This window comes from Trichoplusia ni, chromosome 10, assembly GCF_003590095.1.
Source record: "Trichoplusia ni isolate ovarian cell line Hi5 chromosome 10, tn1, whole genome shotgun sequence".
Taxonomy (NCBI): domain Eukaryota; kingdom Metazoa; phylum Arthropoda; class Insecta; order Lepidoptera; family Noctuidae; genus Trichoplusia; species Trichoplusia ni.
Window position 1 is genome coordinate 5059453 of NC_039487.1, and position 20799 is coordinate 5080251.

Consider the following 20799-nt stretch of genomic DNA (forward strand, 5'->3'; position numbering starts at 1 on the left):
TCGTATCGATTAAGCTTCACGCTCGCTATTTGATACGGCAGTAGCAGAATTTCAAGCGGATCAGAGTATACAAGCAATTTCAATTCACCAGGCGTCGGCCTGGCGGTCTAGTGTTTAGATTTATTGATGTATTCAGAAATAGTGCAACCCATATTTCTAGTAACCTTCAGTATTAACATATATATATAAAATGTACAGACGTACAGACGACGAAATTCGTGATTTACTTGATTGATTTGCATGTTTTTTTTAGTATACGATATTCCTCATATTTTGAATGTAATTTCGACAGTAGAGACTGCCAAATTGATTCGTATATTCGATTCAATCCTAGCACTTACGGCTCTAACCGAGAAATACATGCATTTCGATGTACTCGAGAAATAACAATAAATGTTCTCGTCGCTCTCAAGTGCCAGCAGCTGTAGGCATTAACAATGCGATCGGTACAGGTGTGCACAACAAGCATTGTTTCTTCTACTAAAACATTTATTAATGCAATGCGTTTGCAACACAAAGGAGAGAATTCAAACCACTACCTCTTAAAACTTCTGCATTCGTTCGAGCGAGACAGCAATACATTTCGTATATCTTCATCTCCTTTCCACAACTGCAGAAATATACTTTAAGTGGTAGTATGCAAACAGGACGCTAAAAAGATTTTCATTTTTATTTTTCGACTTTAATTAAAGGAAATACCGTTCGGATACACGTCCGTTTATTTTTTAAGATGACGTTAAGTACCGTTGTATGACGCATAAAGCCTGATTCGCACTAGAATTTAAAGTCTTATACGAGTAAAGACAATCGGAAATCGTTCAGTCATTCTCAATGATGAGCATGATCTTGAAGCTTTCTCTTATTGAAAAGTAATATATTTCAAATTGTAATTTCATATTAAAGGCATGTAGTTTGCTTTATGATTTCTCGTAATCGTCTATATAGTTCTTCGATGAAATAAATATCTTAAAATATGAAAATTGCTTATGAAGAATTAAATTACTTGTAAAGGTCAGGTTTGAATACATTTTATTAAGCCCGTGGTTCATGATCCCAAACAGCCGATACTTATTCAATTAATGTAACGAATAACAATAAATTTGAACTCTCCCCTCATAAATATACAATTGAAGGAAATAAAAATGTCTATTAAATTCTTATTACATATTCATACTGTAGTTTCATAGCTTGTAAATGATGGGATTTCTATTTAAGGTCATGACATTACGACTGTTTTTGTCTCATAGTTCATATAGACCTCTGACTTGGAATAATAATATGACCATTATTTAGAAATCAATACATTTATTAGTTACTACAAATCAGCCTAAGTACTATGGTATTTTTTAAAACAGAAACGTGGACCCGATTACAAATAAAAACTACTGCGCCAAACTTGATGAAAAAAAAAAAACAACAAAATCGGTTCCAAAGTTCTGAGGAAACAAACAAAAATTGAAGTCATTTGAAAATCTAGAAAATAGACAAGACATGACATTTGCTATCAAAGGGTCCACCGACTCTAAAATACCCAGTTGGGAAGGCTAGACGGCGTACTGCATGCGCGAGTGTTGTACTGAAGTATGCTCTCAACACCTTTTGGCAAGCCCTTAAAAACAGAAAGAACTTAATTACATGCTACTAAAGTGTTCAGTGACTAATTTTACTTTTAACCTTCAAATCAAACCTCACCTAAAAACTATTTTGTCAGATACAATAGGTATTTTTTCACTTTCGCTGGTACACAGTGACATATTAAGAGTATTTCATAATATGCCTTAAATTCGAAATGTGACGTTTGTTGCGTTATGCTTATTACCTCGAGTAACGTTTCGTATGCATACCGTAATAGCAATGGATTATGGTTGCTTCGAGCCTGAATTGTATGCTAATGTGTTTTTTTGTGCATTTTATTTCGTTTAGGATGAAAGAATAGAGTAAAACTTCAAACAATTAACGAGGAAGATTTCTGATTATACAATGATCATTGATTCTTTGAAGCAGCGAAAAAGAATGGTAAAATACGACTTTGAAATCATTCTTATGTCAAGGCAATAAAATCGATTTTACATTATCCTTTTATGCCTACAGTCTATACGATCTATGTCAAAAGAAATGTATAGGTATTCAGAACTTTTACAACAGTTATAAATATTCATGAATACAACCTACAAAGTCTATCTACTTGATACAAAGGCTTTTATAGGTATACATCCAGTTTCTTAGTGCTTCGGCGGTCGATTAGGTATTCGAATGTTGCCATTGACCCCTGGGTCGAGTACTGTAAGCTATGGAGATAAAATACCCCATCGATCATAGCTCCGTGATTGATAGGAATCACTAAGCACTTACTTTTTTAGATACGACATCGACATATTGTTTTATTGACCTTAATGTTTGAACTTAGATTATGGGAAATCCATTTGAAAATAATCATGGTAGGTACTGTTTGATATGGATAAAACGGTAAACATAAAGGGTAAAACGGTACTACCCTACTAATATTATAAATTCGAAAGTAACACTGAACTGATTTTAATGAAATTTGGTACAGAGATAAGAGTTGACTTTGAGAAAGAACATAGGATAGTTTTTATCCCGGACTTTTGAAGAGTTCTCTTGGAAACGCGATATAACCGACCTCGACGCGGGCGAAAAGCTAGTAATATATAAACTGATTTGATTGGTTTAATTAAATTTCTTCCTACACATATTTATACTGAAAGGTGGCTTAGCTAAGCAATAAGACAGCGCAAGCTAATTGCAGTACTAAGTACTTACTTTGATTAAGTTTACGATATCCCATTCCTATCTCGGACTTGCAGTGCGACACTGCTTTAATGCACTGCCAAAGTACACACTAAACAACTTAGTAAACTTGATTTATGAGAGTCGCCTACTTTGAGAGATTACTTGAAATACATTAAGATATCAGTGAGTACTAGTATCGTTTTCTCCAAGCATTTAGACCTGACTACTTAGTGCTAAAGTATGCTTGTAATGTTCCGTTTCATAGTCAGGATCCAAATAAGTCGATCGTGGGAGACTTTTCTAGAAGTTCGTATGTCTATAAGTTTGTGGTCTTCAAGTAAAAGTTACACATTTATGCGGTTGATGGCTATGCTCTAAAATTTCTACATGCCGACGTAAACAGATGCAAGAGTATTGTGTTGAAGATTTGCGGTTCGCGAGTGTGAAAGTTTATATGAAAATCGATTCGAAACATTGTAAATACTGAACGTAGACACAAAAATGAGCATTGTAAAATGTATACTCATTAACATAATGTTGATTTCTCTTTGAAGAAAATCGAGGAATATAATCGATTTTTCGTGATGGCACGCGAACGAGGGTAATTGATAAACTGTATTTTGTCTGTCAGTAAGATATAGATCGGAATATGCGAAATTTAATGTGTTTTGTTACAGTATAAGATTTAAGGTGAACGATTCTGAAACGACATAAAGATCGACTGATAATGCAATAGTTTTACATAAGCGTATATGATTTACGACTGTGTAAGCAATGTTATGTTATGTCCTATTTATTGTGTAACCGAAATATGCAACAAAACATTGTCATCAAAAACGAAAGCCCAGTTAGGTGTTAAAGTATGTCGACAAAATAAGAACAAGCTAATACCTAGTGTCATAACATACCTATAATATTTTAATATTCTATGGTATCGTATTACTAAGACCATCTGACACCCAAAAACGTTAAATAAAAACCAGTAGCAGACTGGCAGCATCGATCACGGTGCAATGTTCACTCATATGAGAACCACTTGTCAGGTCTCAATTAATTCACCCTAACCCATATAAAAATCATTGAATCGGCAAGTGATACTTAATACTTTAAGAATTAAACGGGAATATCTTGCAAGTAAACTGAGCTGGTAGATAAATCATTATGTATAGTAAAATTAATTGTAATTTAATGAACGGTGCGAAAGACGCATATTTGCTTCAATTGACCTCAATAGCGAAAATATTGCCGTTAGCAATATATGCAGCTCAACTACCTAATACCATCCTTTATAAAACATAATTTATTTCTGAGACGGGCTTTTTTTCTCGCAAAATGCCACGTGTAGCGAAGTATCGTAAACAATGCTTTATATAGATAGGGATACTTTTTCTCTCTTTGTAAGGTAAATAAGGTTCGGTTCAGAAAACCTTGTTTTAGAAAAGCGGTTTTTATGTTAACCTCTTTGGTATCCTTCTACCATGATGGTGGAGATTTTATAGAATACTTTTTCGTTTTTTTTTAAATGAATATTTAAATATTATAGAAAAGATTTTCCTTTTTAATAAATATTGCTCAAAGGTTCTGAGGGCACTAGCAATTAATCTTAAATTACTTTCAGCATTAATACTAGACCAAAATAGTTACTGAATCGTTGATAGCAACATAAAATACAACTATTCATTTTGAACAGTACTTACAGGTAAGTGCATAATGAAAATTTCTAGAAGTATACCTCCCAAACTTACAGTCATCTAGTAGTCCCGTTAACCATCCATCCTGTCACTTTTCGCCGCATATTATAAAAGGTACAGTTTAACTTTGTTAACCACAGTTAGATTTCCCTTTTCACCTTAACTTCTGACACTAGAACAATGTTTAATTCGTATTACGTGTCAGTTTGTATGTGCACCATTAGTCACGGTGTTTTGTTTCTAAACAAGACATTTACTGTTTGTTTTATAAAGTGAGATAATTGTAAAATAGTGAGGTAAGGTCTACTACTTTATTTATACATTGAAGTTATTAAGGATTGGAAAAAAATAGTTTAAAAAGGTGATTTAAACCTCAAAAAAACTTAACAGACCAATTGCGAATTTCGTTTTAAAGTCGTTTGAGAATGGCCTCTGAATAAGAATAAGACGTTGACAAAATTGTATTATTCCTTTATCGAATATTTACTTTTTTTATATATTTTTTTCGTATGACTACGTTAAAGCTATTTCTCTTAACTATTTCAAGAAAAAAAAACGAAATACCAGTCTGGTGCTCCCAACAGTCCCAACAATACACATTCAACTTTCCCTATAAAATGGAATCCACTAAGCTTCAGGGATGACATTCAGAAGGGCCCTCAAAGGGCAACGTTGAACGTGGTAAATGTCAGGAGCCCCGATAACTGTATAAATAAATTGCAATCAGATAGCATCCTTGTGTCTGTCGCTAAGCTCCCTTTTGTGCAAGGATATTGCACTCAGATCGAGCTGAGTATTTTTCTTTAATATTGAACGCGTCGAAATTGTTTAGAGAACGTGGTCTGTTTTCTTTTTGTTACCGTTTGCTAGTGTTTTTGCTTGGTTATTACTGCAATACTAGGTAAGCTAATGCAATTTAGACTTTAGTAGGTGCGTATTCTTGGTTTCTTTTTAACAGTCGATTTGACTGACGTTCGGAAAAGAGATTGCATTAAAATAGGGAATTTGATAATGCTCGCAAAAAAAGAACAAATGGTTTCATCATATTTTTTAGAACTTCCACTAGTTCTTACATTTGAAAATATGATTTAATTATATTTGGTCCTCATTTCTTTACAAAACAAACTACAGTAATCTCATCCGTTATTCCACTAAATCAAGCCTGGGTTGCCACGCCGCCAGTTCTAATTAATCACCTCCATAATCTGAACAAAAAATAACGAATACCGTTTCGTTGCATTTTCCAGTACGGTTGACTAATTAGGCAATATTTTTTGTACCTTAGCATGGCAACACTGCATTTATAAGAACTGGCTAAGTGCGAGTTGTACGCGCGTACGAGGAGTCCAGTTCACAAGAATACCTAAAAAACGGAAAACATATTTGTTATTGGACCTTTACATTTTCAATATTTATTTTCTTATTTTTAGTATAACTTGATACAGTGTTTAGAGATACTTATCATGTATGAAATTCAATGTATAACGAGTTTGCATCTGGTTCTGATACCAGCGGAGTCTCGAAACAGGATTCCGTTTTACCCTTTGATACACGGAACCCTAGCAATGTGTTAGGGTTCCGTGCTCGACTGTCAAATTAATCAAAATCTCGGTAACGCATTCGACCGATATCGATTCGTTAATTAGATGTTTCTTCACGCAAGAAACTCATAACACGAATAAATTGAAAGTTTTGTTTTACAGATGCTGACAACTATTAATTGGTACACAAATATGGCCAGTTTACATTATATTATTTTGTAGTAAGTGATTTAGTACAACGAGAGAGGTAAGCACTTTTGGACAATGAAGCGTAATAAAAAGAGCTGCGTTTAAAGCAACAAACAGTCTTACACACTGTAAACGAGGCATTACATTGATTTTCGAGTATTCAACAATTATACCTTTGTTAGTATGAAATTTATACTAATCTTTTACATATTATTTATTATCTTAACAGCAAAGTAACTTTAAGATACACCTACTTAATGTTCAAAATGGCGTCCTTATAAAAGATTGCGACAGTTATCACTTGAAACAAGTCAGGTAAGACCAGTTAGGCATTACTCAAATTGAGGGAGACGTTAACTACTGATTCGCACGCAACACCTATGTATGTCCACTTGAAGACACCCTGTTATTTCGAACTTAGGGCAAAAAGCCCTCTTTATCCTTATTTTGTACTTAATGATGTTCAATACTAAGTATTGTATGTAAGTGATGGTCGAAACATCGTAATCAGGTTGTTAAAACTTGTTCTGTGTCATAATAATATAGTCAGATATCCGATATTACGCCTAAGTGTGGTTATTAATGCTTCGCGAGAACCTCTTAAAGCAACTGTCTCGTAAATATAGGCCAGGTTTACGGATTACTACCGGTTTGTAAAAGGTTGTTTTAGTTTAAGAAAACCTGCTGATCTTTTAGTAAGGAAAGTCGCTTTGAACTTTATCTGTGTTATATAAACTTCACTTAAAGATGCGTTAATGGCAATTGAAGACATTCTCACCTTTGTCCATTACACAGATCTGGCAACCCTGTATACTAAAGAAATAGGCCGTACACGCACTATTTCTGTACTCGAAAATGTCGCGCAACTCTTGCATAATGTCGGTTACGACCATCTATAAATAAGCAAGCCGTTATGCTATCTACTTAGCAAAAGCAGTACATTTCACAATACTTTAGTCTAATCGATATTAAGATAATGCTGAAATATAGAGCAAGCATACTCGAGTTGAATAAATTAGTGTCAAAGTTAATTATTTCGGTCATAAATATTGATATTATTGCTTGGCACGATTCTGTATGAACACAATTGTGTTTAAGTTAAATATGGTCATAGAACATAATAAAAAAGTTATTCGGGATTAGCTTAACAAGTTTACATTAAACGGTAAATGCGTAATCATGTTTACTTACTTAAACTTACATACATTAGGTAAATATTTAATTGTAAAGTTAGCGATAAACACACGTAGCGTCAACAAATAAAGTTATTGCTAATAGTGAAGACAAATAAAATATAAGATATTCGATTGTTTTTATTCTTATTGCAAACCGTACTCCTATTGCCACTTGAATTTTATGACAAATATTATTAAACATATTTTAACTTTCTCCTATTGAATGCTTATGAAATCAAATGGTGGAGATATTGACAACTTTTCAATAATAAATTTGAATAGCGTAAGCACTTACTAACAGAGGCAATTCAAGTGTATATTAGTTTCATCAACTTTTACTTAAATGCTTCAAAATGAACGGTAATCGAGAAAACTTTGATTTTCACTATTTACGCACACTTCTGATAAACTATACTTATTGATATCGCTAAGCCCGCTGTGTGTGGATGGACGCGGGTGCGATCCCCGCATAAGACAAGCATTTGTGTGATCTACGCGTTATAGTTTGTCAAACACCCCGCGATGTAAAAAATCAGTTCATTGTAACAATAAACAATAATATAATTGTCATAAAATATATCTATCAGATAGCTAATTTATTGAAAACATCAAGAGACGTCCACTTATGTAGAAAACTAATAACTAACTGTCTAGATAAGAAAGTAAAGTAGATCAGAGCACAAAGTCCTATCGGTACAGCATTGTGTTACAAGACAAACTCAGTCTAGATTCTAGACCATGGCGACAGTCTAGTCTAGACTCAATACGACCTACACTCAAGCATATATATGACCTATTTATACTATAAATTGGAGTTAAGCTACATTCAAGGGCAGTCTCTTCTGAAAATGTTTATTTTGTGATTCGTTTTGTTTTATTGCTGCAGTAGAAATCTTACCCAGTGTGTCTAAAGCTGAGTTTTGAAAGCAATGTAATTTACCTGAAACAAAAAGATGCAAAATTATATTTTATTCATACAAAAGTGAAACACATGCACATTAAACTGATAATTAATTCGTATAAGCTTAGCTTGGCTTTTATAAACGGTGTTTAATCATTAGACTTCTAAGGTAATTATTACACACTTTTTTATTTGTCATTTTTTTTTGAAAGACTGGCTGTAAATATTGTTTTCTAGGATATGCAGGTATATCGTCAGTCAAAAAATATTAATCATGTTTTGGTCACCGAATCATACTTGTACTTAAGCATAACACCAAACTAAAATATAACAGCCTTAATGCTAGACTCAGTAATAGAGCAAATCTCCCACCTAAATCATCTGTGCATCACATAGCAACAAACAGAAAGCATCATACCACATGAGGTCACTTCAATAAGTGCCCACAGAATCCCTATTAACCCACTAAGATAACCCAACGACCATGTCAATAAATACAACGTTTGAGCACATAACACTTATCAAAGTGAAGATCTTAATTAAAGCAAAAACACACTGACGTTACGCTACCTTATGTTAGCTTTTGTCTGGTCAAGCGAGTCGTTATGTTTTTTTAGATAAAAGCAATTTAGATTATTAACCTGTTGAAGGTTACATATACGTAATGTAATGAGTTGATTGTTTAACTCAATGTAATAATAGTTTTTGTTATGCAATTTTAAGTGGAAAAGGTTGACTGATATTTGGCATATTAATCATATATATGTTGTGATATTAAAAATTACAAATATTCAACGTCATAGACTTAAGATAATTTGGGATAGTTTTAAGTTGACTGAAATTTCGTTATGAAGCAAATTTTAAGAATGTTCGTTTAACAACTTTTATTTATCCGCGTATCATAGTGACGTGTATCGTGTAACGTATGCTAGAGATGACTAACCTTCTTCGTCTAGACATTTTACTGAATTCGGTGATTCTATATTAACGTGATTTTAAACAGTTTGGCCTTTATTTTAAAGGCGGTCAAGTGCAATTCTGTCGATTAACCCCGAAACGTCTATAATGACTTCTTTAATTATTATTGTAATGGTTTTAGAAGCACAATGTAGGTTTAAAAATACTGATGACGCACCTACGAAATCAAAAATTGATATGGATAGAACAAAATATTATAATTTATTGGCAAATAAATCTGTTGAAGTTGGCCGTAATAAATCAAAGCTAGGTAAATGGAAATAATTTGGGACGTGGATAATAATTGGACGACCGTTAGCAAACACTTTCCCCTACCGGTGGTGGTCAGTCGTGCGAGATGTCTGCTCACTAAGAACCGCGATCTAGATTCAGAATTTTACATTTGACTAACAAAATGCAATGTCATTTGCCAGAATTTGATAAATTATTAATTCCATCGTCTAGCCAACGAAGTCGGTCATTAACGTCGAAATTAGTTAAGCCTTAGACTTAATAGTTAACTATTGGCGTGCTAAACTTTGCCCTGATTTGTAAAAAAAATGCTGGAAAAGTACCTAAGAATGTTCATTATATCATCATTAAATAAGGAAATGGAAAGAGCATCGTAAACAAGAACTCGCAGACGCAGTCACAACCTTGAGGTTTACAATGTTTACAGCAAGAAGTACACATTATTATCGTAAGCCTACGTAAAGAAGCAAATCAATCTAAGTCCTCTTGACAACTTGCAGCATCAACATTATCTATTGAAGTGTCAACATGGTGTGAACTATAGGGAAGGCAACGACCCCGTCCGGTGTCAAATGCGTTCAATAACATTATTTTCAGGTCAAAATTAGTATGAGGTAGTCATCGACTTGCGTGACGAAAACCTTCAAGGCTTAGATTAACTACCTCCGGAGGTGTTCCGGTTTGAGAGCAGCGTAATCCACTTTTAAACTGTTAGTTGTTAAGTGAATTTAATAATTAATGAAAGTTTTAACACTTAATTCGTTCGTGCGTGTGATTGGTTGTGAGAGTAACCCTTTGAGGGGTGTTTACGCATATTTGAGGTGTCGATTCTATAGTAGACTGGCCTAAAATAGCGTAGTTACGTCGTAGCCTGGTTGTTCACCGGCGTGGAACAGACCACGCCACATAACGATGGATCTCCGCCACTGATGCATGCTAAGGAATCGCGCATCAACATGAATTACTAGAACTGACACGTCATCCTCCACAGCGGATATTATGCTTTCTAAAATCATGACTTGAATTTTATTAAAACAATGATATACTCGTATTTGCTTTGAAAGTTCCGTTCTCTCGGAAATAAGTGAAATTGGAGTGTAATGCGGATAACGTTATTGCACAGCGTATAAATAAAAGTAACAGTCAAGATTTTGCGCGAACACTTTACTTTATTTAACACTTAACGTATTGGTCTTGCAGTTCGTTTTGAACTGACTTTACCTTAAGTCAAAATAAGACCAATTAAGTAATGTTACGGTATAACAGAAATATAAGGTCAAACAGTGAAAAGTTCAGTTGTATAATTGCACCTTCAACAATTCTTGGAATAAAACATTTATTACGTCATTGCCATGAACGCTTATTTATTACATTTAACAAAAATACAAAACTGAGTTAGTTAAGTCATCGTGTGGGAACTGAGATGCATGTTACTTGTCTATAACACTTATAAATTATAAAATAAATATATTATGAGTAACATATGTTAACGTCGATCGATCAATGTTCTCGAAGACGTAAGGAAAAGTACGACGTCCGTTTCCGTTCTAGTACCTACAGGCAAGCAACGACCTCAACTGTCAAAGATACGTCAAATCGTTTTTGTGACGATCCCCCATTACTTTCATTAGGGCTTGCTTTAATAGTCACCATAAACAGTCCTTCAATAAAACCTAAATAAAAGTTTAATTGTGGTGGGGTCAAACAACCTAGCAATGACCTCAGTAAAGTTGAATATTGTATAACGTAGGTATATGTATAGGGAATTCCGAAGCGTGATTATAAGGTACGTATTCCACAAATCTATTAATACATGAACAATATACGATTAATGTATATTTAATTTAATTACCTCATTGTGACTAATGTATAGGTACCTATAGAGAGAAAAAACAAGAACGATTAACAAAAGAACTCTCCTCAGCATATAAAAACGAATACATTGGAATAAAGTACGTAATTTACGCACAGTATGTCCATGTCACTAGCAGGATATCTAGACAATAGTTAACAATTAACTAAAACAATTCCGGCTATTGTCGTGTCCGGCAGGACAGAGGCACACAATCGCCGGAAGAACATTTTGTTCGGCCCGACTCTGCTCGCACTTCTCAAATGTCTACATTAAATGAAAACATACGAATGCGAAGACATCGTTTTATTTACGATAATATTGCGATACGTGATTGATTTCTCATAGTATTCAATCAACTTGTATAAAATACGAGAAGAAATGAATACGGTATATACACAATCGGTCGGTGATAATTCTTAGGCAAGTTTCCCAAGTACTCTAGTTTGCTCAAGAGCCTGTCTGTCTGTCTGTCACGAATTAATTTCGCAACGTGCTGTTGATATTGACAATCCTTCGACAGTTTATCGTTTTAGAAATCATTACACCTCGTTTGAGGCTTGATAAGCGCTGCAACAGCGGACCAACTTTTCGAAATCGATTCATAATAAATATGACTCTTTTACCCGGGCCGTGACTTGTACTCAATGTTGCATTCAAGCATTTCGTCACGGGGAGATTCAATAAAGTCAATATGTTCTTTATACTTGTAGGAATAAGATTGATTATTATTTATCAGTGTCTATTAAGACGGCAGAGTTTTGTATGAATGTTCTCTGATTTGAGCTGACAGACAGCAAGTGCGGCCAATTGAGATGTGAATGAAACTATTGTGATAGGAATAACGTATCGCTTGAATACCATTTGAGTTATAGCGTGACCGTTGGACTCTTAAAATTGATATGACATATTCTTGATTCAATGTACTAATAATATCTACGGGTACTGAATATCTCATGCATATTTTGTTAAAAATAAACGTAAATTAATCATAGTAAAGTTGGCTTGTAACAACAAGGGGTCATCAATCAAAACCATTACGTGCACGCCAAAATTCTCCGATATCATTGAAGTAGTAAATAGTTCTAAGTTCAACTCGATAATTAATTTAATTTTCCTAAGTTTATAGTCGCCGTCGAGCCAGCTTAAACCGACTGTAATCAAACAGATTACCTCCTTGGCTCGCCAAGTTTTTTGCTTCGTACCCAACCATAATTACATTTCTGGTTACCCATTTAGTAGGGACCTTGGATTGATCGTGACTGAACGGATAGGCATAATAAATAAGCATGATGGTTGAAATGGTGCTTTTCAATTATTGACGGTCGGTACGAAGCGGGCTTATTTTAGGAACCATATATAGACGAGGAAATATGTGTTGGTGCAGTAACAATGGTATTAACAATGATGGTTAATTATAATGTCACGATAATCTATCAATCTTGAACTTTCATGGTCAGTTTATATAGAAGATTTAATTACGGTTAAAAGCGAGTATTAAAGAGGTACCGGAAGAGATAAACGTTATAATAATACTATTAAAACATTTAACCTTTTATGTGATAACCTTTCGGTACCGAGGCAAACTCGTTGTTTTAATCGCAAGTTCAAACTTAGGTTATACTGTTTAACTGTTTATTTGAGTTTCAGTGACCTAGAAACCAGAAATAAAACCGAGCAAGGGCGATGACCATACTATTAAATAGACATAAAAAAATATATCCCAAAAAAACTCCGTACGTGTTTTTTTTTATATCAATCGAATTTAACTGACTTAATGAAACTGTTGCTAACTATATTTTATACCTATCAAAATTGACAGACGCCTGTTTAAATGGTTATAAGATTTGCGTGATTTTTGAAATGCTTTTACCGAACTGATCACTCGCTCACGAGAGTAACATAGAGAGATCTTTGCCCAGAAGTGAGAGATTGTTAAGTCAGAAAATTTCCTGTTTTCATATGATTGATGTACAGCCCGGTGTCAGTTTGTAACCCACCCGTAAACCTCGCGTGGTTTCAAGTGTTATGACATACGCTTGAAAGATTCTTCGGTTGGTTTCCTGACGATGTTTTAATTCAAAGTTTTGGCGTGAAGTGATAATTACACTGTATTCTAATGCACATGCATTCGAAAACGATGTGTTTATTGATTTAGAGGATTGGATACGACCTTTGACTTGACGGTTTAACATAAATACCTATAGGCTATCACTGCCAGAAACAATAATAACACACAAACATATATTTAATATAAATCATGTTCAACACTACCACATCATGTTTCAAGTGGCCAGTTCAAATGCAGTATTGAAAGCCAATGAAACGTGGCGACGTGGAATGGGATCAGAGCAATTACCGGGTTTTATAATGATCGCATTTCGTTCAACGCGAAATTCCATTAGAGATATTGTTTTATAATACTTATATTTGTTTTTTAATTATGAGTAATTCGATATTTACTATTTTCCGTTCCAGTAAAACTGGTTGCAGTGAAATAAATAGCTATTTGATTAAATCTCAGTGTTTACTTGAGATATGTTTTGCTTAGACTAAGAAAAACTGCAATTACATATCCTTTACTTGTTCTAGAACTTTATTAATAATACCAAGCAATAATTTAAACATTAATTTCTTTAATTTATTATAAACCCACTATAATCTGCCGTTTCTTCGAAGAAATTGTTAATATTGGTAAGGTAATAAGTATACAATTAAATTAAGATTTGGAATTCCGAAAAACTTGTTGTATGAGATGCCTGCAGCAGTGAGTGATGGATCAAATTGTTTGGCCATCCCACGCGCAATCTCAACCAAACGGTTGTTTTCAATACGCTGATTTCTCTCTTATATTATTAATTACGACAAACATAAACTGCTATAGCTGCTATCATTCGTTATTATTTTGTATTGAATACAAACTTTGTAACCCTCACTTTAGGATGTGAAGTTGTTGTCTAATAACTTAATTCGTCACTCTTCGCCAATAGATTTTCGCAACTCAAAGTAGTGTAAATACTTAGACATACAATTGCTTTAAACTATAATTTTATTAGCTTAATCGTTGGTACAAATAAAAGACTATTGTCGGCTTGCGAAGACGGCACAACTATGTAACGTAGTCGAAACGTCATCACAGGTAATACATGAATGTTACTACTACTAATTTCCCGTTTTTTAATGATTATAAACATAGTACGCGATAGTTTAAAAAAGTTAGTATAAACAATCGTTTAGCCCATTGTATTCACTGGTGCCTACAAAATTGCTTTTAACCAGTACTTCCCAGCGGTTTTGTCGGTATCTAATAATCAAAGAAACTCAAATAATATCGGAAAATCCTTTGTAATCCTTAAAGCACGGTCGTATCGGATATGTTCCTCTGTCATATCAAGATGTCTGAGAACAATAAAATATATAGTGACACGTGAAGTGATGTTATGCAAGCAGATGGTACCGTTTGGTACGCCAGCCCAAGACAAATAGGGCGAGACATAAAGTATGGATAGTTTGATACTCGGTTAGGCATCGGCCATTTTAGAAGCGGATATAGAACTACGAACGTTGATAAACGCTGTTTCATATTGATGTTAATGATTTTTCATGTGTGAAATGGTTTTGAAAATTTGAATTTTCAGTACGGATATGAGAACGAAACGAATATATAACATGCGATGAAATAGGTTTTATTATTCGATTATAAACAAAAAAAAATCTGTTTATTTTGATTCCTGATTGTGATATTAACGTCATTTAATTGAATGACTATTAAATAAATGCACGTTTTCACTTAGTAACAAATATAATTTTGCACTCAACGTTATCAGTGCACGATACAGACACGATCGTATCAACGTTTCAAAAGAAATACACTAATAAACCGTAATAGCATACAGTTAAACGTAATCTTAATAGTCAGAACGACACACATTGAAATGTTAATAGATCGTCTAATGAACACCGACATTCGATCTTTGCCAATGGCCTCGTTTCGGCTTCCGGCCACAGATTCTTCACTCTTACTTTTTAATTTGCTTTGGATAAGACAATAAAGTCACTGTAAAGAGAGTCATGTCAGTCAACCGGGGCACAGGTCGTGTGGGCTTGGCATTAACCCACTTTCCTTAGCCCGTGGGAGGCCGTTCTAAAATTAAAAAGAGATAAAAAAAATCCGCCAACGTTTTGTTTGCCGCGCGTACGCAACCAGTTACCGCAACAGTTTAAGAATAAACTTCTAACATTGAATCTGAGTTGAAACCCAGTGACTAATGAAACTCTTGCCTAACTGCTTTATGAAAGCTTATGAAAACTGGACAGACCCACCAATCTCTATTACAGTTATCTGACGTAATTTTGTTGGTTTACTTGTAATGCAAATATTCGTAACCAGCTTGGTATATTGATCACTCTCTAAGCGGATTTGAGAATTATAATGCATTATTTCTTGTGAATCATACGTTTTTGTTCGTCGTTAACGATCGCAATTGACTTTTGTAGTAAATTGAAATAGAAAGTAAGTAATAACTACCTAGTTTTACTAGCATTGGCCACATTTTCCTCAGAAGCATTCCGAATAATTTCATCGTACGGTATTTTTAAAGAATGATTGTAATCAGTGAAAATTAAAGCGATTCCAGCGCATTTTCAGACGGTTAGGACCGCTATTAAATCTAACATTAGCTGAAATGTGCAGCTGCTATAAAATCTGAACTATTCCCATCTATTACGGTTAAATCTATTCCAGTTATTCCCATTAGAAACTTTAGTGTTAAACAAAACACTGTGATGTAAAACCGGATCTCTACTTATTTATCAAAAGCTTTGAAGTTAACCTAAAACTGTGTACATACCACGTATTTCTAGTAACTAACTACAGCGTACAGTCAACGGCAACTGTAGATTATCGAAATCAGAAATTAAATATACTAATGAACCTAGTTGACGACTGAAAAGTTTTTTTTTTGTTTGTACACCGCTGGTTAGTACTTTGGTTCACATACTTTTGAATCACTTCGAAGCCACACAGTTGTGACGCGGATTCCCTTCATTGGTATTGAATATCTGTTTTTGCTCATCCAATTTTGCTGTTGACTGTATTGTTGGTAACATTTAATTTCATAATCTTATTATAAAGGTAAGTTGGGATCTCATGAACAAAAGGTTAATGTATTCTATCAATGCGATGCTCCTATTTAAAACGGATGAAGTAATTTAATCTTGTATTTATTCTAGAATGTTTTAACTGTATAAGGCGATTAGTCTTAAAGAATTTAGTCTATAATAGTTTTCGGTCCACTTGTTCGACTTTAATGAAAGTTGTTATTGAGTTCATTATCATGGCCACAGTGTTACGAGTGCCACATCTCTCACTATTGTAACAAAAGATTGCTTTCTATTGTTTGATTTTAAATAATAATTCTTTCGTATTTAGTCTGAGCGCGCATTGTGAGCTGGGCTTGGCGAATCTCCAAGCTGGGTGCTGGTGCAATGCATCGGAGTGCGAACCATGGTATGAAAGTATCCGTATACAAAGTGCTAGCCTTCGTTTCTTTATGTAAAAATAAAAATCATACCCATTACGAAGCTATGGCAAAATACCTCTTAAAGGAAACCTAAGAGATATTTCCTGTCTTGAGAGTAGAGTTGAAACCGCCTGGAACAGTCTGCCAGAATATGTTGTTATGGCAGCAATAAGGAATTGTTTCCAAAATAAACTAGACAAACTTGATATCTTTAAACTATATTCATTTAATTATATACGACGCAGAAAATTAAAATGAAATATGCGGAACTATTATTCGGAACTTACCGCTTTCTACAATAAACATTTTATAACCAAAATACTATAAAAACAGACAGAAGATTATGACTACATGAGATGGGGCAATCCAAACTCCAATGATAAAATAGTTGAGTCCACTAGCTGACTAGCATCATCGAACTAAATAAATAATTCATGTTATTCGCTATATTATCGAACTAAAGTTCTGTTTGGTATTCGACATACACGGTGCACGTAGAAGAGTGCCAATGACTCAATAACTTGACTAATAGAAAAAGAATCTTGACATTCCAATTTCATCACGAAATAGTAATATTCTCCACATCCCCGCTTGAGTGTGTATCTTGTACTACAATCTAACAGTTACTGTGCAGGACAGGAAGAGCACTTAGGACCACTTGTGCCTCAAGACTGCCTGTCTGAACCAGCCTTTATACCTGACCAATTACCACGATTGCTGCGACCGACAAACATTTAACTGGCAAACATAAATCCAATCTCAGAAACTAAGGTTATCAAATTGATTAACATCGTTATTAACGTCACGTATCCTGGAAATGTGACTTCTGCAATCGAAAACGCTGATCAAATTGCTCAAAGCAGCTTGTCAACTGTTGTGCATTTTCGGAGTCTTGCATCTATGTTAAGGTATTCTGTAAACCGATATAAATTTTTAGAATCCAAAACTGGAATGTTACCTTGTATTGTTGTACCTGTTGTGACGTGAATTAATTGGAGACTCAAAAAAAGTCACATAAAATTGTATCTTTCCCATAATATTGTTAAATAGTAAAAATGTTATTATAATGACGTAAAGCTGTTTCGTAATGGGATCTGACCACGTATCACGTGTTTGCACGTAGTTGCTCATTTGAAAGTGGACTTTCAGTAATATCTCTAACTTTTACATTTAGTTATTTGCGACAATTTAATTATAACGGATATAATAAAATGTAGTTTCTCTCAACGACGTAGGCATTAAAGTCTTGTTATAAATTAACCAGTGTCCTATTTAAAAGGTACAGAAATATAATTCGGCTGGGGTTTTGAGGAAAGCCCAGGGCTAATAAAGTATTACCTGTGGACAAAGCAAATCCTTTGTTTACATCGCCCACATCGCATTGAAGTGGAATGCTGGTCTTAATCCGGGACTGCGTGATAGTATTGAATATTGTAGTGTTTTGAAAATGCTTTGGAATGGTGAATTGAACTTCGCAAGCACTGTTTCTTCAAACAAATAGTGGAAGAAATCAATTAATAGGATTTTTAGTTGCATCAAAAAATAACAGCTGGGTCAAAGTTCCGTATTTCCTCTCAAAGAATTTAATGAAATTGTAAAAACGATGAGAAAATCTAAGGGAACGTTTGAGATCTGTCGCTACTCCACTTAGAAACTATTATAAAGGTAATAGAGGAAGGGACAGAGCAGACAGACGTCATATTTCATTAACTGCAATAACGGCGGCGAAGTGAAGCTGTTATTGGATTTATGTCGTTTGATATCAAACAATTTGGCCCTCTCTTCCTTAATAAAGTCTTTATTTATGATGGAATAGCGTCAAAAGCCAAAATTTTCGACGAGAATTCAAAGATCTCGAACTAATCTCAAGTGTAGTACGTGACACAGTTTCGCTAAACAATCGAAGCGGTTTCGTCGTGTTACGAAATATTTCTAGCTATAATTAACAGACTTTCTGGCGTCTATCAACATTTGCAACTAGAACAATATTTTGCCTTAAAATAATACTAGAACCCATTTCGTTGAGATTGTTCCACAATTTCCTTCACTAAAAGTTTTAACAAGAGCAAAAGTGCGTAATGAAGTCTATTAAACTTCAATAAGTTATTTAAAGCATGCTTCCCACTTCGTTCATGAATGGGATAAGTGCAGGAAAACAATATTGGGTTGCGTTGCTGGTGCAATCGATCGCTCCTGTTCCCGACCGGCGGTGACCTACTTACGCGCCACTCGTCTGCCCCACGTAATGCGTACGCACCAACAAGTACCTTATTAGGACCACCATCATCTTCACTTCATATTCCAACCTCAAAATTATACCAAATTCACGTATGAAGAATACGAAGTGTAATTTCCGCTTGACGTTTCGAGGTTTCGTTACTTATAAAAGTGAAATGTTTTTTTGGCTGTCAGTATGTAATTACGGGTATTAGGGCTACTATGTTACATATGGTATTTCAATCATCTGTTCAAGTGGCCTCCTCTACTTCTCGAAGATAATTACAGCAATTATAGTTTTTCACGCTAAGAAATAAAGAGGGATTCCTAACGTTTCAACTAGATAATTGAATATGAATGTTAATTACTTATATTGAACATGTTCTTTCAGTAAATGAAGCAAGTTTAAGCTACAATAAAAAAACTAAGTTCTTAAAACATCGCAACAAACAAAGGTCCAAACATGAAGATGTACCAAAGATTTATCACTTTTACCCTACATCAGTAGGCATTCTTTTACACAACTTCATGTAAAATTTCATCACACTAAAGATTTTAACTGGGATGCATCCCCCTGTATACAAAATAAAGTAATTTTCCCTTAAGTCAAGCCGAGCCTGAATCTCAAGCTGTCCCCATGGACTAGTTAGGGAGGTCTCGGTTATGTGACCTCTTTACAAGGTTTTATTTTTTGCTCTAGCATTTATGCAGAGAAACTGTGGGTAATCAGATTTTTTTCGGCAAAAACATTTGACCTTATATTGTTAAGACTATCATTGTTAACATAGTTTGTAGTGTATTTTTGTTAAGGGAAATCGTTACTTTATAAACCACAATCTACTTTATTCTATAGATATTATGTAATACGAGAGAAAAAATAGTATTTCGTTACCGCATTCACTGTATTAAGAGTAATACTTACCTTGTGCTATAAGAACACGTATTTATTGAATGATACAGTAATCCATCTAGCTCAGATTTTATCGCACCATGATTTATCTAGGCTAGATACACGTCTCGAATCCACCCATCATTTGTTCTCGGAGATAGAGCTGTGATTTTATTTCTCACGGTTCGACAACCAACAATAATAAGTGTAATTGGCTCGTTAGACTTCAGTTACTTACACTTTACACCAGTATCAGGTGTAGCCGTTAGTGTCAGCGTCGAGTCTTCGCCGAACGACTATTAATTAAACTTAGCCTCTAGTGCTGTACGGAATTCAATCTTAGCTTCACTTTGAAAATACTTCAAGCTTGATTAGTTTATTAACATGGCCATATTTTACCGTATGATAAACTAAAACATTTTCTGAAGGGAAATAATTTTGATAAAGAGACTTAAAATGGCCACGGTGCAATTAAAATAACTTAGTTATCTAAAACTTGTTAAAGATATGAACATCTGCTATTCAACACCTTAATATTCATTCTCATTAAAATTACCATAAATAAGTTTATTAGCCAATAACAGGGATAATATTATTTAACGCAAGTTATCTGCTCTTAGAAGTATTTATAGGTAAACTATATCACAGCACTTTCGCGCTTAATTAAAACGGCTTGCTGGGAAAGAGGTCGAGGTAAATTATGTTGGGCTAAACGACTTTGCTAATGATCAACACGAAAATTTCGATGCATTTTCGAGAGAAAAACATGCATACAGATACATTGTATATAACAAGTAATCGTATTAGTTGAATGGCTTTAAAAAGGTCTGTAAAACGATGAAAATGAGCAGTGAGCAATATA

The 20799-nt window shown here is 34.3% G+C and overlaps 1 protein-coding gene across 2 annotated transcripts in view; it reads right to left on the reverse strand.

The window, feature by feature from the left end:
• The window catches only part of LOC113498097 (dual specificity tyrosine-phosphorylation-regulated kinase 2-like), a 61235-nt gene that overhangs the window by 32140 nt on the left and 8296 nt on the right, over positions 1-20799 (reverse strand). The window contains exon 2 of one of the 2 annotated variants that reach the window (XM_026878015.1): positions 8215-8287. The exons of the other annotated variant lie outside the window; for it this stretch is intronic. Coding sequence (XP_026733816.1) covers positions 8255-8287 — 33 coding nt within the window. The 3' untranslated portion in view covers positions 8215-8254. Of the gene's footprint in view, positions 1-8214; positions 8288-20799 lie in introns of those variants that run through there. 2 annotated transcript variants of the gene reach the window in all.